At 46.0% G+C, this 24134-nt stretch overlaps 2 protein-coding genes across 4 annotated transcripts in view; one reads left to right on the forward strand and one right to left on the reverse strand.

Moving 5' to 3' along the window:
• Positions 1–23192, reverse strand: part of LOC118416421 — a 59859-nt gene extending 36667 nt beyond the window's left edge. Inside the window, 24 exon segments of the mRNA XM_035821518.1 lie at positions 582–725; positions 1022–1112; positions 1485–1594; positions 3411–3611; positions 5089–5302; positions 5451–5558; positions 5590–5688; positions 6229–6291; positions 6561–6655; positions 7571–7820; positions 8506–8657; positions 8965–9009; positions 9125–9191; positions 9549–9631; positions 10045–10170; positions 11453–11565; positions 11941–12133; positions 12636–12707; positions 13344–13530; positions 14029–14153; positions 17379–17489; positions 18096–18168; positions 19214–19617; positions 22920–23192. Of these exon segments, the coding sequence (XP_035677411.1) occupies positions 582–725; positions 1022–1112; positions 1485–1594; positions 3411–3611; positions 5089–5302; positions 5451–5558; positions 5590–5688; positions 6229–6291; positions 6561–6655; positions 7571–7820; positions 8506–8657; positions 8965–9009; positions 9125–9191; positions 9549–9631; positions 10045–10170; positions 11453–11565; positions 11941–12133; positions 12636–12707; positions 13344–13530; positions 14029–14153; positions 17379–17489; positions 18096–18168; positions 19214–19353 (2862 nt within the window). The 5' untranslated portion in view covers positions 19354–19617; positions 22920–23192.
• Positions 23193–23306: 114 nt separating this feature from the next.
• LOC118415247 (THO complex subunit 7 homolog) overlaps positions 23307–24134 on the forward strand; it is a 53236-nt gene continuing 52408 nt past the window's right edge. For 2 of the 3 annotated variants that reach the window (XM_035819686.1, XM_035819684.1), the window contains exon 1: positions 23324–23485. In XM_035819686.1, the coding sequence (XP_035675579.1) occupies positions 23464–23485 (22 nt within the window). In that variant the 5' untranslated portion in view covers positions 23324–23463. Of the gene's footprint in view, positions 23486–24134 lie in introns of all 3 variants that reach the window. The other variant, XM_035819685.1, reaches the window with a different exon arrangement.

The following is a 24134-nucleotide window of genomic DNA, read 5'->3' on the forward strand; positions in this document are numbered from 1 at the left end:
AAGCAATTAACATCTTGCTGCAGCTGGAGTGAAAGTGAAAGTGACTTACATCTTGCTGTAGCTGTGGTGAAAGTGAAAGCAATTAACATCTTGCTGCAGCTGGAGTGAAAGTGAAAGTGACCTACGTCTTGCTGCAGCTGGGGTGAAAGTGAAAGTGACTTACGTCTTGCTGTAGCTGTGGTGAAAGTGAAAGCAATTAACATCTTGCTGCAGCTGGAGTGAAAGTGAAAGTGACTTACGTCTTGCTGCAGCTGGGGTGAAAGTGAGAGTGACTTACATCTTGCTGTAGCTGTGGTGAAAGTGAAAGTGACTTACGTCTTGCTGCAGCTGGGGTGAAAGTGAAAGTGACTTACGTCTTGCTGTAGCTGTGGTGAAAGTGAAAGCAATTAACATCTTGCTGCAGCTGGAGTGAAAGTGAAAGTGACCTACATCTTGCTGCAGCTGGAGTGAAAGTGAAAGTGACTTACGTCTTGCTGCAGTTGGGGTGAAAGTGAAAGTGACCTACGTCTTGCTGCAGCTGGGGTGAAAGTGAAAGTGACTTACGTCTTGCTGCAGCTGGGGTGAAAGTGAAAGTGACTTACGTCTTGCTGCAGCTGGGGTGAGTATGCTGCTCCTAGCGGCTCCATCTTGTCCCACTCCTTAAGCGCAGCCTCGAGGATCTGGTGCTCCAAGGAGATCATCTGTGTTGACGTCTTCACAGCCGCCTTGTTCATGTACATCAGCTCCTGCAAGATCAACACAAGGTCAAACACATGTACATTTAGCTCCTGCAAGGTCAACACAAGGTCAAACACATGTACATTTGGCTCCTACAAGCTAGGTCAAACTCAAGGTCTAACACACAAGTACATCTGATTCAGCTCCTGCAAGATTAGCACTCATGGAAAAGCAAGGAAACTGTTGCCTTGTAGTAAAAACTTTGCAGTAGTTCTGGTATGTACAAGACTTATTAAGATTGTGTGATACTGAATCATGTTCAATCAGGGAAAACGATAGCACCCCTCAGGATAAGTGGACTCACCCAGAAGGCGTGGTTGAGTGCCTGTGGTATCCGGCTGGCCACGCCTAGCGACGGATGGAACTCCAGCATGTAGACATGCTTCAGGGCAGGTCTGGGGAGGGAAAAAAACAGGCAGGATTAGGAGTGAGTGGCAACAAGTCAGGCAGGGTTTAGGTGGGTTCGTTTAACTGGCTGCCTCCATGTGGCATCGGTGACCCTATAGAGGTCCTGGGTTCAAATCTTCTGACATGTGCTTTTAAGGCTGTTAACTGTTTTGAAAAGTGACACAATTTTCCTCCCTTCACTCAGGTGGAAATGGGGACATGGTTAGGCTGTCCTTTGGGTAGGACGTTAAATGGAGGTCCTGTGTTTGAGGACAGTTTGAGACCAGTCCTTCCCAGTGAGAGTGAATCAAATAAATCTGTCAGGATATGCAGCTTGCAAAGTTAACATGTTTTTATCTAATTTTGAAGTTTGTTCTTACTTGCTGAAGTTGATGGCCACAGGTTGTTTGGGGATGATTTTAGGAGGAAGTCCGAACTCGAAGTCTCTTCCCTCGGTCAGCTTCCCGACATAGTCCCTCTGTTCCTCGATCTGTAACAGCATAAAAGTTAAAACATTATTATTCACTCACACATCTACCCTTACCCTCCCCCCAGCAGGCTGTTCCTCTATCTGTAACAGCACAAAACATCATTACTCACTAACACATCTACCCCTAAAACTATTTAACCCAACAGTTAAGCTGTTCTTCTATCTGTAACAGCACAAAACATCATTACACACTCACACATCTACCCCTAAAACTAACCCTAACCCCAAAGGCTGTTTCTCTGTAACAGTACAAAACATCATTACAAATCACACACTACCCTTAACATCAACCCTACTTAAGCAACCCCACAGTCTCTCTGTTCCTCTATCTGTAACAGCAAAATCATCTTTATTCAACAACATATCTACTTCTAACACTTAAACCTCGACCCTACAGTCAGGCTATTCATGCTATTCCTCTATTTGTTAAAGGACCAAAGCAGCACTATTATCATTAATCAAAGATCAACCCTAACCCCACAAGCTTTAAGTTTAGCTCTTCTAACTGTTACAGCACAAAACAACATTATTCACTGAAACATACAACACAACACTATCAGCTTACCTAGAATATTATTAGTACACTGTTCCTTAGGGAAGAAAATCTGGTAGCATTATCTAATAACAGTCAATCACGTTGAACTAAAACATTTACTCAATATGTCTATGTATTTTATAAAAACTTGTTTCAGAGTGGATGGTCATGTTGCACCTGTTTGTCGAGGACAGACTTGACCAGCTGTGCCTGAAGCCTCAGCACCACACACTCCGCCCGATATGTCTTCACCAAGTCTACCCTCTCTCTCAAACAAACAAACAAACAAACAAACACACAAACAAACCTGTTTGTCGAGGACAGACTTGACCAGTTGTGCCTGTAGCCTCAGAATGACACACTCCGACCGGTACGTCTTCACAAAGTCTACTCTCACTCAAACAAACAAACAAACAAACAAGCAAACAAACAAACACACAAACAAACAAACCTGTTTGTCGTGGACAGACTTGACCAGTTGTGCCTGTAGCCTCAGAATGACACACTCCGCTCGGTACGTCTTCACAAAGTCTACTCTCTCTCTCATTCAAACAACAAACAAGCAAACAAACAAACAAACAAACAAACAAACCTGTTTGTCGAGGACAGACTTGACCAGTTGTGCCTGTAGTCTCAGCACGACACACTCTGACCGGTATGTCTTCACCAAGTCTACCCTCTCTCTCTCTCTCAAACAAACAAACAAACAAACAAACAAACACACAAACAAGCACACCTGTTTGTCGTGGACAGACTTGACCAGTTGTGCCTGTAGCCTCAGAATGACACACTCCGACCGGTACGTCTTCACAAAGTCTACTCTCACTCAAACCAACCAACCAACCAAACAAGCAAACAAACAAACACACAAACAACAAACCTGTTTGTCGAGGACAGACTTGACCAGTTGTGCCTGTAGCCTCAGAATGACACACTCCGACCGGTACGTCTTCACAAAGTCTACTCTCACTCAAACAAACAAACAAACAAGCAAACAAACAAACACACAAACAAGCACACCTGTTTGTCGAGGACAGACTTGACCAGTTGTGCCTGTAGCCTCAGAATGACACACTCCGCTCGGTACGTCTTCACAAAGTCTACTCTCTCTCTCATTCAAACAACAAACAAGCAAACAAACAAACACACTAACAAACCTGTTTGTCGAGGACAGACTTGACCAGTTGTGCCTGTAGCCTCAGCACGACACACTCTGCCCAGTTCACGAAGTCTACTCTCTCACATCAACAAACAAATAAACAAACAAACACACAAACAAACCTGTTTGTCGAGGACAGACTTGACCAGCTGTGCCTGAAGCCTCAGCACGACACACTCCGCCCGGTACGTCTTCACGAAGTATTCCAGCGTGAAGTCTACCCGCGGCCGCTGGTGCATCACGGTTGTCATGACAACAGCTAACTCCTGCTTCTCTGCCGTATCAAACACGTGATGGTACGCCTCCAGATAGCAGTCCAGCAGCTGGGTAAACAATAAACATGAATAAGTAAACAAACAGCAGAATATTTGGGTAAACAATAACATAAACAAGTAAACAAATGTGGTGTTACGCCTCCAGATAGCAGTCCAGCAGCTGGGTAAACAATAAACATGAATAAGTTAACAAATAGCAGAGTAGTTGGGAAAACAACATAGACTAGGAAACAAATGTAGGCAGTCCTTGCTGGTAGACTTACCTGCCTTTGTTCTACACACCTTGCAGGTAGATTCACCTGTCGCTTGTTCTACACACCTGGCAGGTAGACTCACCTGCTGTTCGTACTACACACCTGTCAGGTAAACTCACCTGTCGCTTGGTCTACACACCTGGCAGGTACACTTGCCTGTTGCTTGTTCTACACACCTGGCAGGTAGACTCACCTGTTGTTTGTTCTACACACCTGGCAGGTAGACTCACCTGTCGCTTGTTCTACACACCTGGCAGGTAGACTCACCTGTCGCTTGTTCTACACACCTGGCAGGTAGACTCACCTGTCGCTTGGTCTACACACCTGGCAGGTAGACTCATCTGTCGTTTGTTCTACACACCTGGCAGGTAGACTCACCTGTCGCTTGTTCTACACACCTGGCAGGTAGACTCATCTGTCGCTTGTTCTACACACCTGGCAGGTAGACTCACCTGTTGTTTGTTCTACACACCTGGCAGGTAGACTCACCTGTCGCTTGTTCTACACACCTGGCAGGTAGACTCACCTGTCGCTTGTTCTACACACCTGGCAGGTAGACTCACCTGTCGTTTGTTCTCCAGGTACATGGCCTCGTGTGTCCACAGATCGAGCAGCACAGCGAACCTGTCCACGGGAACGTGTGCGTACCTTTGTTCTACTGTAACACACCTGGCAGGTAGACTCACCTGTCGTTTGTTCTCCAGGTACATGGCCTCGTGAGTCCACAGATCCAGTAGCACAGCGAACCTGTCCACGGGTACGTGTGCGTACCTTTGTTCTACACACCTGGCAGGTAGACTCACCTGTCGTTTGTTCTCCAGGTACATGGCCTCGTGAGTCCACAGATCCAGTAGCACAGCGAACCTGTCCACGGGTACGTGTGCGTACCTTTGTTCTACACACCTGGCAGGTAGACTCACCTGTCGTTTGTTCTCCAGGTACATGGCCTCGTGAGTCCACAGGTCCAGTAGCACAGCGAACCTGTCCACGGGTACGTGTGCGTACCTTTGTTCTACACACCTGGCAGGTAGACTCACCTGTCGTTTGTTCTCCAGGTACATGGCCTCGTGAGTCCACAGATCCAGTAGCACAGCGAACCTGTCCACGGGTACGTGTGCGTACCTTTGTTCTACACACCTGGCAGGTAGACTCACCTGTCGTTTGTTCTCCAGGTACATGGCCTCGTGAGTCCACAGATCCAGTAGCACAGCGAACCTGTCCACGGGTACGTGTGCGTACCTTTGTTCTACACACCTGGCAGGTAGACTCACCTGTCGTTTGTTCTCCAGGTACATGGCCTCGTGAGTCCACAGGTCCAGCAGCACAGCAAACCTGTCCACGGGCACGTGCGCGTACGCCCCCAGGTCCACGCCCACCGCCTGCTGCCGCCGGATCGCCGAGCCGGTCCGCGTCGCAAGCTCCCGGTGATCCTTGTCCTTCTCGATGAAGTGGGTCGCAGTCAGCAGGAGGTCATGTTCAAGTTCCCTGGGGGTCAAGGGGCAGGAAAGGGTCAAGGGTCATGGTGCAATTTCCAGGAAACATGGAATGTCATCTGGTTACCATGACGACTGTTGTACATTACGTCCTGCACGTGAACCTTACAGTTCAACATGACAACAGTTACCATGCATACCTGAGTTGCTCGACGGCGCTGTCGTACATGACATAGAACCCCCGCTGGTCCTGCACGTGGATCTAACCCGTAACCATGACAACACGGTTACCATAGTTACCTGAGTTGCTCGACAGCGCTGTCGTACATGACGTAGAACCCCCGCTGGTCCTGCACATGGATCCGCCCCTCCTCGTATGCGTAGAAATCGTCGTGATTCTCGATGTCGGAGAACTCCATAAACTCCATCTCGTTCAGCCTGCATACAAACAAACAAACAAACAAACATCCTGGGGTCAGTATCAGAACTCCATAAACTCCATCTCGCTCAGCCTGCACACAAACAAACAAACAAACAAACAAACATCCTGGGGTCAGTATCAGAACTCCATAAACTCCATCTCGCTCAGCCTGCACACAAACAAACAAACAAACAAACATCCTGGGGTCAGGATCAAAACTCCATAAACTCCATCTCGCTCAGCCTGCACACAAACACACAAACAAACAAACACACGGGGTCAGTATCAGAACTCCATAAACTCCATCTCGTTCAGCCTGCACACAAACAAACAAACAAACAAACATCCTGGGGTCAGTATCAGAACTCCATAAACTCCATCTCGCTCAGCCTGCACACAAACAAACAAACAAACAAACAAACAAACAAACAAACATCCTGGGGTCAGTATCAGAACTCCATAAACTCCATATCGTAAACCTACAGGTGAACTCATGTCAGTCTGCTTTTATTTCTTACCTGTATTCTGATAGTATACACTCAGTGTGTTGTGCTTACCTGTAATCAGCAGGTGTGTTGTGCACGTAGTGATGAGACCCAATCCCTGCCGAACTTTGGTTACTGCAAAAGTACAAGAAAGTTGATTGTCAAAACAAGTGTCCAGCGAAAACGGTAAAATATGAACATGCCAGTCAAGTGAAAAACCTCTCTTACCCATCATTAGGGTTACAACTTGTATGGAAGAGAAGAACATCTATTACATAGCAACCTACATAGCAACAAACATGCCCTACCTGGACTTGAGGTGCCCCGCCTCCAGCGACAAGCCTCTCTCGTTAATCGTCAGGGTTACAGTTACTATGGTTACCATAACAACAAACATGCCCTACCTGGACTTGAGGTGCCCCGCCTCCAGTGACAAGCCTCTCTCGTTAATCGTCAGGGTTCTCTCCACAGAGCAGAAGTAGTTCAGGACGCTCAGACACTGTAACATGGACAGTATAATAATTATATAATCATCTTGTGAAGTGTGTTGTGAAGAGTACATGCTTTAAAAATGCTGTAATACAACAATGGGCCCACCCCAGTTTATTTTGGGTCTCAATTCAAGGCTGCACTGCCTCGAGTCAGGTACAGGAATCACAGAATAGCTTTAATTTACTGACCAACCAACCTCAGAAGAGCCAGGTGCCACAGGACATGGGAGTAACTATCACAGGAGATAAGGACTAACTAACTCTTCACGTCCCTCAGGTGTACAGGACAGTATAGAAACGGCAGGTCTTTTTAAGTCCCTCAACGTCAGGTGTCACAGAAACGACAGGTGATCAGGAATAACCAATCTTTTTAAGTCCCATAACCTCAGGTGCCTCAGGTATAAGAAGGACAGTATATATGATAGTGATAATGACTAACCGTTCTCTTTAAGTCCCATAACCTCAGGTGCCGCAGGTATAAGAAGGACAGGTGACTAACCGTTCTCTTTAAGTCCCTAAGTCTCAGGTGCCGCAGGTATAAGAAGGACAGGTGCGCCCCTGCAGGTAATAATGGCTAACAGGTGACTAACCGTCCTCTTTAAGCCCCTAAGTCTCAGGTGCCTCAGGTATAAAAACGACAGGTGACTAACCGTTCTCTTTAAGTCCCTAAGCCTCAGGTGCCGCAGGTATAAGAACGACAGGTAAGCCCGTACAGGTAATAATGGCTAACAGGTGACTAACCGTTCTCTTTAAGTCCCTAAGTCTCAGGTGCCGCAGGTATAAGAAGGACAGGTGCGCCCCTGCAGGTAATACTGACTAACAGGTGACTAACCGTTCTCTTTAAGTCCCTAAGTCTCAGGTGCCTCAGGTATAAGAAGGACAGGTGCGCCCCTGCAGGTAATACTGACTAACAGGTGACTAACCGTTCTCTTTAAGTCCCTAAGTCTCAGGTGTCGCAGGTATAAGAACGACAGGTAAGCCCCCTGCATGACGCTGGGCTCGTGGCTCGTGTCGTCCCCCTCGTCCAGACCCAACATCTGCATGGTGTTGCCGTAGTCGTAGCTCTCTTGACGTTTCCGCGCGCTGCCCGTACGCGCCTTCCCGCTCAGGTCAACGCTGTCCACGTTCTTATCATCGATGTCTACAAGGTCAAGGTCGTCTTCTTTATTGGACCTGCAACAGGAGGAAAAATTGATCAAATTATGTCTGCAAGATCCAAGTCGTCTTCTTTACTTGTTTTGCAATAGATTCAGGAAATAGTCTTTAAATTTTATCATTGATTGTTAATTACAAGATCCAAGTTGTGGATCTACCAGGAAAGGAACTAATTAGAACTCAATGACATCATCAATCTGCAGAACTGAACTTCAAGGATATGTCAACAAAACAGAATTACACAAATCCCAGCTCAACCCACACCAGGCTGTTACTATACTCTGACCACGCTTTTTTCTTTACTAGCTCAGGTTGAAAGGGGATCCCTGCCACAGTCTGCATGCAGATGCTACTGTAACTGAAGGTGTAGATTTTCTGCCAGAGAGCCTGCATGTTTCTAGCATGTGTGCTGTACAGTTACTGTAGTAGTACAGACAATCACATTTACTGATGAACTTATATTTTATTAGTTATTTACAGTAAAATTATATACTATCTAACACACTGCATCAAACATACTTCCTGTCTAGTTCAGGGTTGGTGTAGATTTTCTGCCAGAGGGCCTGCGTGTTTGTCGCCTCCATGGTGTAGTACAAGCGATAACTAATGATTTGGAACAAACATTTACTGTACATGTTACAGACTATAACTAATAGAATTAGTTTTTCTATACTATCTAACATGATGGATAAACCAGACATACTTCCTGTCCAGTTCAGGGTTGGTGTAGATTTTCTGCCAGAGCGCCTGCGTGTTTGTGGCCTGCGTGCTGCGATGAGACGTCACGGAGACCTCGATAATCGGCGGGGGGTCCCGGACTGCGATGGCGTGCTCTCGGAGAGACTCCAGAACTTTCTGTAACACAATGAGGGTTAAAGGTCAATAATCGTGCCTAAAAATCGGCGTGGGGGTCCGGAACGCGATGCCGTGCTCTCGGAGCGACTCCAGAACTTTCTGTCAGACACACCAACAAACAGCGTAAAACTTGAACCCAGACCAGAACTAATATCAAGTGTCCACAATCACCCATGATGATCTCAGATCAGTGAGTGTGAGTGAGTGAGCAAATCATTAATAGCTACAGTAACAATTACTGTTATATAGCTACAGTTACTGTAACTGTTATATAGCTACAGTAACTGTTATATATAGCTTAACTCACCTCCACATCTGAAACCTCCAGGAACTTGCACTGGGCCCGCAGAAGCTGGGGACAAAACAGACACAAACTTTTGAGACAGGATCATAAACTAAAAAAATTCCCCAAGAAATGAACACGAAACAATTTTTGAACAATGCTTAATATGCAGATATGTGCTGACCTCGTCAATATTATTTTCCTGCCGCAGTTTTGTCAGCATCTTCTGTTGAAGGGGCTCCTTCTGCGGTCTGAGGGGGAAGGTTGTACTGTTTACTACCACATCAAGCAGGTTATGTTACAAGGCTGCTAGGGACCGAGTTAATAATGCTAGCAATGTTTTTACTACACTATATTCTATGAAGTAAATTTGACTTCTTGTCACTTCTTTGTGATGGCGAAGATGTAGAAATCATCATCATATCTTTCACAATCTAAGGTTTGTAATACGAATTTGTCTAATAATATTATTTAAATGGTGTAAGGAAACATACCAGTACTTAGGTTCTATCAGTTTCTAAAGTTCAGCTCTCTCTTTGTTGTTCTACAGGTGACGAGGAACATTGATAGATCGGGTTAAGGGAAGGTCCAGTCTGAGGTTACAGTACCTGATTCTGACAAACGGTCTCCAAGGACAGTCCTTATGCAGGGCGTGGGAGGGTTTGTCCGCTCCCCAGGCATCTGCTCCGGCCTATATGTACATGTACAGACACAACACATTAACAAAGCACCAGCCTGATACAGTGCCACCTACAACAAACCCAATTAACAAACAGGCACTTCTACACAGCTCCCCAGGCATCTGCTCTGGCCTGCATGTACATGTTAAAACTAAACCTGTCTAGTGTTACTGCAAAGGTACACCTGAGACAAACCCCTTATAACCACAGGTGCTTCTACACAGCTCCCCAGGCATCTGCTCTGGCCTACACACAAATGTACAAAGTTAGCACAACAATTGAAACCTTAGTTTGAAGACATGATAAGTTACCAACTGAAGCTAAATGTCAAGTTCTGGATGTTACCAGTACAAATGAAATGGCTGCCACAGTATAGGCTGAGGTTGCAAAGCAAAAAGGTTGCTAAAAAGCCCTATTGTCCCACCTCAACTCTGTCGTATGTAGGGAAGGTCTTGTACTGCTCCTGCTTGTGGAAGATGGTTTTGAACTTGCGGTTGACGTGAGAGAACAGCTCCATCTCATCTGCACTTGTCACAATCTGGTTCATGTCCTGCAATAACAGATTACACGTACCTCGGTCACAAACGGACTCAGTTATTTCCAGCTTTGCTTTTATCTTTTTCCTGAATGCAATAGACTGATCTTATAACAACAATGACAAACTATTGCACAAAAACTGTAACAGAATACCTAGTAGTGACAGTGACAGAAACACTGTACTTATGTTGTTGTTGTTGTTGTCCTTGCACTTACAATGTACCGTGATGCTATTGTTATAGCAGGTAGGGCTAGGGTCAGGGTTCTGGTTAGCATTCGGGTTGGGTTAGGAATAGTTAGTGACAGTGAGAGAACCACAGTGCAATACTTACCATGCTGATGTTGTAGCAGGTGAGCAGGAACTCCAGGGTTAAGATTGGGTTTAAGGTGGGTTAGGTTTAGGTTTAGGAGGGAGATGGTTAAGGTTAGGTTTGGGAATAGTTTATAGTGAAGTACTTACCATGCAGGTGAGCTGGAACTCCAGGGTTAGTCAGTGTTGGGGTTAGAGTTAGGAAAGTTGGGTAGAGGGTTAGGAATAGTTAATGACAGTGAGAGAACCACAGTGCAATACTTACCATGCTGATGTTGTAGCAAGTGAGCAAGAACTCCAGTGTTAGGGCTAGGGTTTGGGTTTGGGTTTGGGTTAGCGTTAGGAGTAGTTGCTTAACTAAGTGTTGTACTTACCATGCTGATGTTGTAGCAGGTGAGCAGGAATCCAGTGTTAGGGTTGGGGTTATGGTTGGGGCTAGGGTTAAGAAAAGTTGCTAGACTAAGTGTTGTACTTACCATGCTGATGTTATAACAGGTGAGCAGGGTTAGTGTTGTGGTTAGGGTTAGTGTTGTGGTTAGGGTTAGTGTTGTGGTTAGGGTTAGCTATATATATAGTGGGGTTAGGGTTTTGTTTGTTGTACTTACCATACTAATGTTGTAGCAGTTCAGCAGGAACTCCAGGGTTAAGATTGGGTTTAAGGTTAGGTTTAGGGCTGGGGTTAGAGTTAGGAACAGTTGATAGACTAAGTGTCGTACTTACCATACTATTGTTGTAGCAGGTGAGCAGGGTAAGTGTTGTGGGAAGGGTTATGTTTGTTTGTTTGTTGTAGTTACCATGCTGATGTTTCAGCAGGTGAGCTGGAACTCCAGGGTTTCGGTGGGTTAGGGTTAGGTTTAGGAGAGAGATGGTTAAGGTTAAGTTTGGGAATAGTTTATAGTGAAGTACTTACCATGCTGATGTTGTAGCAGGCGAGCAGAAACTCCAGTGTTAGAGTTGGGGCTAGGAGAGGGAGGTCAGTACTTACCATGCTGATGTTGTAACATGATAGCAGGAACTCCAGCTGAGGTCGGAGGTCCTCAAAGTCCATGAGGTGCAGCGGCAGGCCGAGGGTCGTCTGGTTGGACGCCAGCCCGCCTCCTTGGGTAAACACAGGGGCAACGTAAACAAACAAACAAACAGCCCGCCTCCTGGGGCAACCACAGGGGCAAGGTAAACAAACAAACAAACAAACAAACAGTAATCCCGCCTCCCGGGGCAACCACAGGGGCAAATAAACAAACAAATAAACAAACTGCCTCCTGGGGCAACCACAGGGCAAGATAAACAAACAAACAAACAAACAGCTCGCCTCCTGGGACGGATTCGGGAAACGGCCAGATGCAACCGCTGTCTTTTGTGAGTGTAACTGACAAAATACAGTAACCGTCATCTTGCAAATCTTAATACCTAACATGCATTGACTGTTGGACTTCTTTTCTGAAGTACATTTCAAACTCGTTTGTTCCTTCTCACCTGCAGCAGCCATGTCGGGCAGGAGGGAGGACACAGGCATGGAGGTGGTGCTGGCAGGCAGCGCCGGGGGGACGGGCCGACCTACTGACGTCACCGACACGCCCGACAGGGGGCGGGGGGAACGCCTCCCCGGGGTGGGGATGTGGATCCCCGGGGTGGGGTCTTCTCTCTGGTGCTTCAGCATGTCACCATCCTGGGGAGGGAACAGGATGGGTTATTTATACAGGGGGTGGGGAAAGGTATCCCTAGGGTGGGGAAAGTTATCCATAGGGTGGGGAAAGGTATCCCTAGGGTGGGGAAAGTTATCCATAGGGTGGGGAAAGGTATCCCTAGGGTGGGGAAAGGTATCCCCAGGGTGGGAACATGGATCCCCAGGGTGGGGACCTGTATCCCTGGGGTGGGAATATGGATCCCTGGGGTGGGGACCTGGATCCCTGGGGTGGGGATATGGATTCCTGGGATGGGGATATGGATTCCTGGGGTGGGGACCTGGATTCCTGGGGTGGGGACCTGGATCCCTGGGGAGGGGATATGGATTCCTGGGGTGGGGTTATGGATCTCTAGAGTGCAGACATGAATCAATGTGTCGGAATCACAATATCAAAACAATTGAAATCATATCTTAGTTGCAAACAAGGCAGTAACTACACTGTGTATAACAGCACAGAAGTGAGACACATAACAGAAGATCTTACCTCGTCCCCATCAGACTCCAGTGGAGGGGGCGCGATGGAGGACTTGTACATGGCTGGCAGCCACTGCAGCACCTGTAGGAACAACAGGTGTTAATCTTGTAGTGACTAAGGTGTGATTAAGGTGTGACTTAGGTGTGACTAAGGTGTGACCAGGTGTGACCAAGGCAGGGGGCGCGATGGACGACTTGTACATGGCTGGCAGCCACTGCAGCACCTGTAGGAACAACAGGTGTTAATCTTGTAGTGACTAAGGTGTGACCAAGGTGTGACCAAGGTGTGACCAAGGTGTGACCAAGGTGTGACCAAGGTGTGACCAAGGTGTGACCAAGGTGTCACTAAGGTGTAACTAAGGTGTAACTAAGGTGTGACTAAGGTGTGACTAAGGTGTGACCAAGGCAGGAGGCGCGATGGACGACTTGTACATGGCTGGCAGCCACTGCAGCACCTGTAGGAACAACAGGTGTTAATCAGGTACTGTGCATAATTGACCCATCCTCGCAACTTGTGACCAGGATACTGTGGCCACTTCTGAATCACTTTTCCCATGGACTGAAGTATGAAGACTCCCTTCACTATGACAGATTTGATTTTATCTTTGAATTTTTTTAAAACATTAGAAAACTAGGCCTTTTGGAAACAAATTTAAAGAAAACTTAGATTTTATAGTTATCACCTACATCAAATACTAATGACTGGGTATGAGGTTACCTTGACATAAGCGCAGACCTTCCTTAAGGAGTGCAGGTGACAGGTGAACCAGCGCAGGTAGATCTGCAGGTCGTCAGGTGTGAGCTGGCTGCAGGGCTGGGCGGGGTTACCTGCCAGGAGCGCCTCCCGAACCACCGACAGCCGCTGGGCTCGCTCCAGGGTATCCCGGTACTCCGACATGATCTGGCTACAGGGGGGACACAGGCACACATTACCTAAAACCTTACACTTAACATCTAACATCTAACCCTGACACCTAACCCTAACCTAATATCTAACCCTAAACCTGACCACCGCAAGCCGCTGGGCTCGCTCCAGGGCGTCACAGTACTCCAACATGATCTGGCTACAGGACAGACACAGGCACACATTACCACCAAACAGCAAATGCCAACATAAGTCCCATACCTAACATCTAAGTTGCAAACCCTAACCTAACTCCTACCTTACATCTAACCCTAACCCTAACCTAACACCTAACCTTAACCCTTACACCTAACACTAGCCTAACATCTAACTTTAAACCTCACAGCTGAAAGCTGTTTCGCTCACTCAAAGGCTTCCCGGTACTCTAATATGACACAGGCACACGTTACCTAACATCTAACCCTAACCTAAGTCCAGAATAGTGCATGTATGTACTGTCTCAGTGGTAGTGTGGGTACATGTCTAATATGGTACATACTCAAGCCTGCTGTGGTAGTGAGGGTACATGGTCTCCATCACGTTGGTGTGTCGACAGAAGCGCTTCCAACGCAGCATGTGCATGTGCTTACACTGGACCAGCTCCTGGATTCGGTCCAGGTAAAACTGAAACAGCAGGAGACATGTGCACATTATTACACTGGACCAGCTCCTGGACTCTGTCCAGGTAAAATTGAAACAACAGGAGACATGTGCACATTATTACACTGGTCCAGCTCCTGTATACGGTCCAGGTAAAACTGAAACAACAGGAGACATGTGCACATTATTACACTGGACCAGCTCCTGGATACGGTCCAGGTAAAACTGAAACAACAGGAGACATGTGCACATTATTACACTGGACCAGCTCCTGGATTCGGTCCAAGTAAAACTGAAACAACAGGAGACATGTGCACATTATTACACTGAACCAGCTCATGGATCCGTTCCAGGTAAAACTGAAACAACAGGAGACATGTGCATGTGCTTACACTGGACCAGCTCATGGATCCGTTCCAGGTAAAACTGAAACAACAGGAGACATGTGCACATTATTACACTGAACCAGCTCCTGGATTCGGTCCAGGTAAAACTGAAACAACAGGAGACATGTGCACATTATTACACTGAACCAGCTCATGGATCCGTTCCAGGTAAAACTGAAACAACAGGAGACATGTGCACATTATTACACTGAACCAGCTCATGGATCCGTTCCAGGTAAAACTGAAACAACAGGAGACATGTGCACATTATTACACTGAACCAGCTCATGGATACGGTCCAGGTAAAACTGAAACAACAGGAGACATGTGCATGTGCTCACACTGTACCAGGGAATATGCAATTGTGAACACTGAAACATGTGCATGGTATAACACTGAACCAGAAAACATGTGCACCAGTTTTCCTCTCGCGCATCTGTTTCTCTCCCGCGCATCTGTTTCTCTCGCGCATCTGTTTCTCTCCCGCGCATCTGTTTCTCTCCCGCGCATCTGTTTCTCTCCCGCGCATCTGTTTCTCTCCCCTGCATCTGTTTCTCTCAACGGCATTCTGGTGCTTTCTTCTTCAATGGCGCATCTGTTTCTCTCTCGCGCATCTGTTTCTCTCCCGCATCTGTTTCTCTCTGTACCTGTTTCTCTCCCACGCATCTGTTTCTCTCTTGCGCATCTGTTTCTCTGCCGCGCATCTGTTTCTCTCCCGTCATCTGTTTCTCTCCTGCGCATCTGTTTCTCTCCCGCGCATCTGTTTCTCTCCCGCGCATCTGTTTCTCTCCGGTGCATCTGTTTCTCTTCCGCATCTGTTTCTCTCCCGCGCATCTGTTTCTCTCCCGCGCATCTGTTTCTCTTCCGCATCTGTTTCTCTCCCGCGCATTTGTTTCTCCCCCGCGCATCTGTTTCTCTCCCGCTCATCTGTTTCTCTTCCACATCTGTTTCTCTCCCGCGCATCTGTTTCTCTCGCGCATCTGTTTCTCTTCCGCATCTGTTTCTCTCCCGCGCATTTGTTTCTCCCCCGCGCATCTGTTTCTCTCCCGCTCATCTGTTTCTCTTCCGCATCTGTTTCTATCCCGCGCATCTGTTTCTCTCGCGCATCTGTTTCTCTCCCGCGCATCTGTTTCTCCTGCGCATCTGTTTCTCCTGCGCATCTGTTTCTCTCCTGCGCATCTGTTTCTCTCGCGCATCTGTTTCTCTCGGGCATCTGTTTCTCTCCCGCACATCTGTTTCTCTCTCTCACACCTGTTTCTCTCCCGCATCTGTTTGTTTGTTTGTTTAATTGCGATCTCCATTAGTGTACATCATAAAATCATGCCACTACTCTTCCTGGAGTCATAATAATAAAAATAAATGAAATACATGAAATGCAAAAGAAACAACTTAACATCAAAAGCGGATAATTAGCGTAAAATAATAAGCAAAATAATAAGCAGAGGTCAGAGGTCAAAATAAAGAAGTGATCATACATAACGAATAATAAATAGCAGAAGAAGTTAACTTAATTGATTGAAACACAATCCAATCAAAAGTGTACTAATAACACAACATAAATATATAACTTAGATGTACTGAAATATAAAAATCATTACCACCATGTGCTCAGGGGTTGTCTTTTGTCTCGTGTTTTCGCAAGCTCTTTTATCCTAGATTTGAACTCAATGTTGTTGTATGATGTCGTTGTGTTTGGCAATGTGTTATAGGTTTTGATGCATCTGTAGCCAAATGTCCTTGTTTTAGCGTTTGTTTTGGGTTTTGATTGAGTGAATGCTCCTCTAGTAGACAGCCTAGTGTGGTGCTCATGTGTGGATTGAATTGTTTGTAATTGCTTGAAGATGCATTGGGGTTGCCTTTCCTTAACAATTTTGTGGAATGTACATACAGTATTTGTGAAGAGTCTTTCTTTAACGGTTTGCCACTTTAACTGCATGTGTAGGTCTTCCAGGTTGCTGTCAAAGGGCTTGTTTGTGGCCAGGCGAGCAGCGCGATTCTGGACCACCTGAAGACCATCTATGTGTGTCTGTGGTGCAGAGGATAGCAGCACTGAGCCGTAGTCCATGTGTGACAAAACCAGAGCCTGAATAACAGATCTCAATGTACTTTTTGTGAAGTATTTCCTGTGTCGTCTTATTGTGGCTAGTATGCCTGCCATTTTATTCTTCATTTTGTCAATATGCGATCCCCATGTGAGACGTTGGTCTATAGTGAGACCTAACAGTTCAGCCTGTTCTACATGTGTAATGTCTGTTCCATCTATTCTTAGTTCTAATTTGGGATTACTCTTTAGTTTAGCATCTGTTTCTCTCTCGGGCAACTGTTTCTCTCCCGCGCATCTGTTTCTCTCCCACGCAATTCTGTTTCTCTCTCGTGCATCTGTTTCTCTCCCACGCAATTCTGTTTCTCTCTCGTGCATCTGTTTCTCTTTCGCGCATCTGTTTCTCTCGCGCGCATCTGTTTCTCTCGCGCGCATCTGTTTCTCTCCCGCGCATCTGTTTCTCTCGCGCGCATCTGTTTCTCTCCCGCGCATCTGTTTCTCTCCCGCGCACCTGTTTCTCTCCCGCACACCTGTTTCTCTCCCGCACACCTGTTTCTCTCCCGCACACCTGTTTCTCTCCCGCTTACCTGTAATGAAAGTAACCTGGTGCATCAGCAGAGGCAAGCTCTCTGCTGTGTGTATGTACCTGATTGTGTTAACACCTGAAACACCTGAGTGTTTACCTGGTGCAGCTGCATGACTGTGTTCACACTGAATGAGAGAACACCTCTAAGTGTTTACCTGGTGCATCAGCAGTGGCAGGCTCTCTGCCGTGTACATGTACCTGATTGAGTTGACACCTGAGAACACCTGAGTGTTTACCTGGTGCAGCAGCAGGGGCAGGCTCTCTGCTGTGTGCTCCTTCTTCAGACATCCTTCCATTTCCTCCTGCAGCACATCTGCTTGGACCAGGAGTGGGCGTGCACCCGTAACCTAGCAACAAGAGACACATAAGATGCTGGAGGCAGCGTCACAGACATGCATGTAATTTGTAATAAGGAACGTGCCATGATGAATGTAGGGTGTGGCAATCTTCTGTGAGATTTACAATTAGAATGGCTGGGCCCATAATTACCAAATCTAATGAAATAATTCACTGAAATTTGCTAAGACTTCTCAAATACATAAAACCAGACTGTGTGCCCTTTTGCTGTTTTCTGGTGAAAATCTAACCAGAATTTTGCAGTAATGTACAAAGATGAGCCTTGTCTAGAAGCCTATGAAATAGTCTGGTTTAAAACATGATGCTGATACATGATTGTACATAAATAAATAAATAAATAAATACGAGAATTGTGGAAGTTTCATATAGAACCTACATGTAGGCCTAAAGAACCTACTCTACATGTACTGTAAGCATTAGCAAGACTTGTTACCTGCAGAGCCTTGTCGAAGTTTAGTGTAAAACCTACATGTAGGAACCTACAGTAACTGTAAACATTAGTGAGTTGTTACCTGCAGAGCCTACAGTAACTGTAAGCATGAATAAGCCGTTACCTGCAGAACCTACAGTAACTGTGAACATTAGTAAGTTGTTACCTGCAGAGCCTTGTCGAAGGCCAGCTGCCGCTCCCTGCGGAAGTGCTCATGACTCTTTGGCCACGGGACGGAACTGCAGGGAAACAGTGAGACAGTACACGTGTGTTTACAGTCTGCAGGGAAACAGGGAACAGTGTGAAACAGTACATGTGTGTTTACAGTCCATGGGTGGGAGGGAACTGCAGGGAAACAGGGAACAGGGCAGGTCTTTAAGTTTAAGTAACACCCTGGGTTTGAAAAGCTTTATCATATTATCTCTATAATTAGTTATTACAGCCCAGGAAAGAATAAGAAATGGCCACAGCAAGTTTCAGTGTCATCAAACCCAGATCTGAAAATGCACTCTTCCTGGCAAATAAATCAGCAGAAATGGCTGTCATGAAACATGATAGAAGCTCACTTGCATGGTACAGTACACAAAATGATGTGATTAGAGTCTATGGGCAGCGTGCACGACTTTGTACATGATGCTCTTGCTGGGTTATTTAGAGAGCAGTTATACCTGATACACGTACTTGTGCTTACAGTGTACTGTAAGTCGTACAGTGCACCTCATATGTTTGTTTCTTTGTTTATTGTTTACCCTGCCGGGCTGTCCAGAGAGCAGTTCATTCTCCTCATGTCTGATACATGTACACATTTGTTTGTTTGTTTGTTTGTTGTTTACCTGATGCTCCTGCTGGGCTGCCCTGTCAGTAGTTCGTTTTCCTCGATGTCTGATACACGTACATGTTTGTTTGTTTGTTTGTTTGTTTATTGTTTACCTGATGGTCCTGCTGGGCTGCCCTGTCAGCAGCTCGTTCTCTATGTCTGATACACATACATGTTTGTTTGTTTGTTTGTTTGTTGTTTACCTGATGGTCCTGCTGGGCTGCCCTGTCAGCAGCTCGTTCTCGATGTCTGATACACGAACATGTTTGTTTGTTTGTTTGTTTGTTTGTTGTTTACCTGATGCTCCTGCTGGGCTGCCCTGTCAGCAGCTCGTTTTCCTCGATGTCTGATACGTTTGTTTGTTTGTTTGTTTATTGTTTACCTGATGCTCCTGCTGGGCTGCCCTGTCAGCAGCTCGTTTTCCTCGATGTCTGATACGTTTGTTTGTTTGTTTGTTTATTGTTTACCTGATGCTCCTGCTGGGCTGCCCTGACAGCAGCTCGTTCTCCTCGATGTCGGCCTTCAGGTCCTCCAGCTCCTGCTGAAGCTCCGCCTCCAGCTCGCGGATCTTCCCGCTCCCGGAAACCGCGTATGAGAAATCCGCCATTACTGTGACATCATCGACCTGGGAACGACACACAGAACAGTCGTTAGCAGCTCCCGGAAACCGCGTACGAGAAATCCGCCATTACTGTGACATCATCGACCTGGGAACGACACACAGAACAGTCGTTAGCAGCTACCGGAAACCGCGTACGAGAAATCCGCCATTACTGTGACATCATCGACCTGGGAACGACACACAGAACAGTCGTTAGCAGCTACCGGAAACCGCGTACGAGAACTCCGCCATTACTGTGACATCATCGACCTGGGAACGACACATTAGGAACAATCATTAGCAGCTACCGGAAACCGCGTACAAGAAATCCGCCATTACTGTGACATCATCAACCTGAGAACGACACAAAACAGTCGTTAGGAACAATCCTTAGGAGCTCCCGGAAATCGCGTACAAGGATTCCGCCATTACTGCGACATCATCGACCTGGGAGGGGCAGAAAACAGTCGTTAGGAACAATCATTAGGAGCTCCCGGAAATCGCGTACAAGGATTCCGCCATTACTGTGACATCATCGACCTGGGAGGGGCAGAAAACAGTCGTTAGGAACAATCATTAGGAGCTCCCGGAAATCGCGTACAAGGATTCCGCCATTACTGCGACATCATCGACCTGGGAGGGGCAGAAAACAGTCGTTAGGAGCTCCCAGTCATGATCGTCACCTCATGGCCAGCCTGGGAAGGACTCAAGGAGGGAACAGTCATCATAAATCATTACCAGCCCCAAATCTTACCAACAACACAAATAGCAGGCGGCAGTACTGGTACTTTTCCTCTAGTTGCTGCTTGAACTTTATAGAATATCCATTGATTTACAGGCCTAATAATCCAAACACTTCTAGTAGTCACACTCATGAAGAGTACATTGCCAGATGATCTGTTATAATACACAGCACAGTAGCTAACACCTAAGCTGTAAGCTAACACTGCTAACTTACTAGTAAGTACTGCTGAAAACGTATGACATTGTAGAGTTTAATTGCAACAACAGGTTCTACTATGCGAGTGGGAAGGGATACAGACATGTTCCAGGCTGGTATGTAAAACTAAGGACAGACAAAAGGGTAGAAAAACAGTCTTTACAAAGATTTTATTTATCCATGGCAGACGTCAGGAGATGTCAAAACATTATCCGTAAGAAAACAACACAGCATCAACACAAGTCAGTCAGACTGGGACAATACAGCATCAGGTTAACACAAGTCAGTCAGGGACAATAACTAGATTGTTAAACTTCAATAAAGACTGAACAGTCATTATTATTATTAGCCATGAATGCATTTATAACTGCAAGTGTGACGTCAATAAGGATGGAACAGTCCTGAGCCATGAATGCATTGAACAACTTGCAAGTGTGACAGTGTTTTAGTGACGTTTTGTGAAAGTGAAGGATGCGCGTGAGTCAGTGAGACCCGATCAGAAGGACTTCAAGGAGTGCCAGAGGCTACAGGTGTCAGACACCTGTACAAGAAGAACAGAAGGAATGCCCGAGGTTACAGGTGTCAGACACCTGTACAAGTCAATCAGGTATTGTATGCCCACCTAGGGTCACCAGGTCAGTGGGCTGAACACTGTACTAATTACTAATGTAACTTTAATAATTACATTTGTGAAGATTAGTCATCCAGGATAATACCATAATTGGAGTTGAATCAGCCGATACTACTGGATATATGTAAGATTTTAATCAGACGTTTCAAACAGCGTCCGCTGTTCTTCATCAGTGAATGAAAATGGCTGTGACAGTAGTACATGTGTACTACTATTACTAGTGGCTTCTGACAGGTCACCCCGAGTCCACCTGAGGGCTGCTTTGACTTTATTCTGAAATAAATTACAATAACCCTTATTGTAATCCGCTGTGCACTGCAGTGTACTGGGAGGTTACATGGTCCAAAAGGCTTGTGAAACTGTGTATGGACTTCAGCAGTTCTATCAATTATTCATGGTCAAACGATAAAGACAATTTTCAGACACAGAAACTGGGACCCAGAGATTTGAACCAGGAAACAAAAAGCATGGCTTGAATTGCTGTTTTCTGCATCTAACGTTACATATAAATTATCCGCAGGAAACAAATCTTACCAACTCATTCCTCTACGATCGTATGTAATATTATTGGATCATTCTGGGAAGTGTAGAAGAAATTACATTGTTCTTTATTCCGGAAGCTACAGGTGGTAATCAATGATGACAGGTAGTAAAGGTTGTTTGACAGTTATAGATACCTGTAGTGTACATAACACCACCGTGTGCAGACATTCTCACACTCTGTAGTCTGTTTACTTGGACTGGGCACTTTTACCTATAACTAGTATTACACCTACATCATGTCATTCTCTCACTCATTTATTCATTCTCTCAATTCTTCAATCAATGAAACACTTGTTCATTCACTCACTCATGCAATCAAGATTTAACGTTAACTTATATTATCTATAAAAAAAGCTCAATTGCCAACTCCTCAAGAATGGACAGTAAAGTGCACTGAACAATTTTTTTTGGCTTGTGAGTTGGAAATAGAATTTTTCTCCAGTATACAATGTATTAACCCTTAAACTGCCAAACCCGGATATATCCGGCACACATATACATGTCCTGTGTGCCGCACCCGGATATATCCGGGATAGCGTATTCCCCCGAAGTAGCAGCTTTGCGCGCTCGTAGCGCACGAACCCCGGAAGTTAGGGACTTCGGCCTTGTTCGGGGGTTTCTTTTTGGAAGTCAGCGACCAACTTTGGCACTTGAAGCATTTTATAGGACTGAAACTCTGGCAGTTTAAGGGTTTAAGACTAGTGTTTTCATAAGTTACGCCTCAAGTGTGCTTGCTTGAGCTTTTGAAGTCGTCATAACAAGGGTACTAAGACTGCAGAGTGAAAAGAACAAGAATGGTGTTTACAAACATGTCACCAGACTATGAGATACGGCCGTGTCACAAATATTTATCAAACTTCAGGATTGTTTCTGCCTGAAGATTGACGAAGGTTATGTGACCTCCTTGGAAGGAGCTAACTTTAGTGGCAACAAGGACCCCTGGTGGCAGCTTTAGAACAGCTAAGTAAACACAGGCCTGGCTAGGTTCCCGGGGTGGGGATTGGTGGAGAAATACAGCAGGCGTTTTCACACGTCTGACATGTCTGTGCAGTGTTGTTCACAGGTTCATGAGATAACGTTCTAATGAGTGAGAAGGGGCGGGCCGGGTACATCTGGCCTACCGTGGGTTGGCCGGCTTTCTGCGGGGCAGGGAAGCTCGCAACACCCCGGTAGTGTTTTTATCGAAACTCCTACCGCGTAAAACTAGTTCCAGGTGCTAAAGTCAAGATTTCCCCGGCGGCGGAAAGCTTCTCCTGTCCCAAGGGGAGCCCGGCCAACCCCCGGTAGACTGGATACCAGGTTTATAGGCGGGTTCTGTGCTGAACACCGGCACACAAGTCACCGTACAAACTTATACAAACATCAACATATCTGACGCTAACAGGTTTGCATGCCAGAGAAATGCCTCTTCTCTGTCTTTCTCAAATAAAGCAAACGAAACACCAAAACATACGTTACCGTGGGTAGGAACAGGAGGTGGCCACAGATGGTGAACCTGTCGTCTGACTTCCGAGTTCCTCGGAGCCGAGGTCTTCCGAGTTCCTCAGAGCCGAACCGTGTCAAACTCCATGGCGACCCTTCAAACCAACCCGACCAAAACTTTCCCGACAAAGCCTCAGAGCGTGAACACAACTGAAACGTGCCCAGGAGAGGCTAGTGTCCGATCGGGAGTTCCACAGTGTCAGCAGGGCGGGAGGAAAGTTGTTGTCGCTGCTGAGGAATGATTCTCAGGTTTTCATGCTCGGCGCCACAGCAACGGGCCAAGTTACGGCAATTACCACGACCCTATACACCCTACCAAAATTAACCGGATGAGACTAAATTTTACTCCTTAATAGGAATATGACTCACTTTAAAACCCTTTAAGAACCTTTTTTTGGTTATTTTCTTAATATTTGTGACAAATTATCAAGTTAATAGATAAACAGTACCACCTACTCAATAGAAACTGGCCCTAAGACTCATCGCGCATATTTTGTTGCCTGTGTGTGGTGTTGGCATCATGGCGGCTTCCATGTCAGACGGTAAGTTCTGACCAAAGTTTTATATCTGCTGAATTTTCAGCTCCGTTCCCTCAGAAGTGAACACCAAATGTACCGAAATGTGTGTTAGTCTCATATGTGAAACCGGGACCTTTATTCGGCGCCGACTAATTGCGCAATGTGTACTGTTGTCGCACCTACATTTATGGGGGAGGGGGGCGATCGTGGGTCTTAGTCTTTGTTGACAGTTTTCAACTTTTTGTACACGTTATTTGCCCGGCTTGCCAGTAAAAGAGAGGGGGCATTGGGCCAATCCAAAAATTTTGTTTATTCGACGTCCCTATTATTATAATAGGAACGTCGAATAAACACCAATTCCCATACCTCTTCAGACCTTGCAGTCCTGAGTCGAACCCTTAATCATTATTTTGATAGATTTATTAGGACTCAATGTAACGTTAATACTGATGTCTTTTGTATAATCTGACCCTTACCTCCCTCGTGACCTCAGTAAAAAGCGGACTGCTGGCCGATTTGAGCTTCTCATGAATAAGTAAAGGTTCAAACAAGGTCGCATAACACAGTATTTATGGGCGACCCCCGTGGACAAAAGTAGAACGGGAACAAAATAGGGCGTCGCAGTTCTTGAAAAGCCATAGAAATTTTTCTGTGCACGTCAGCGAGTCGGAAA

Source organism: Branchiostoma floridae, chromosome 5, assembly GCF_000003815.2.
Source record: "Branchiostoma floridae strain S238N-H82 chromosome 5, Bfl_VNyyK, whole genome shotgun sequence".
NCBI classification, from domain to species: domain Eukaryota; kingdom Metazoa; phylum Chordata; class Leptocardii; order Amphioxiformes; family Branchiostomatidae; genus Branchiostoma; species Branchiostoma floridae.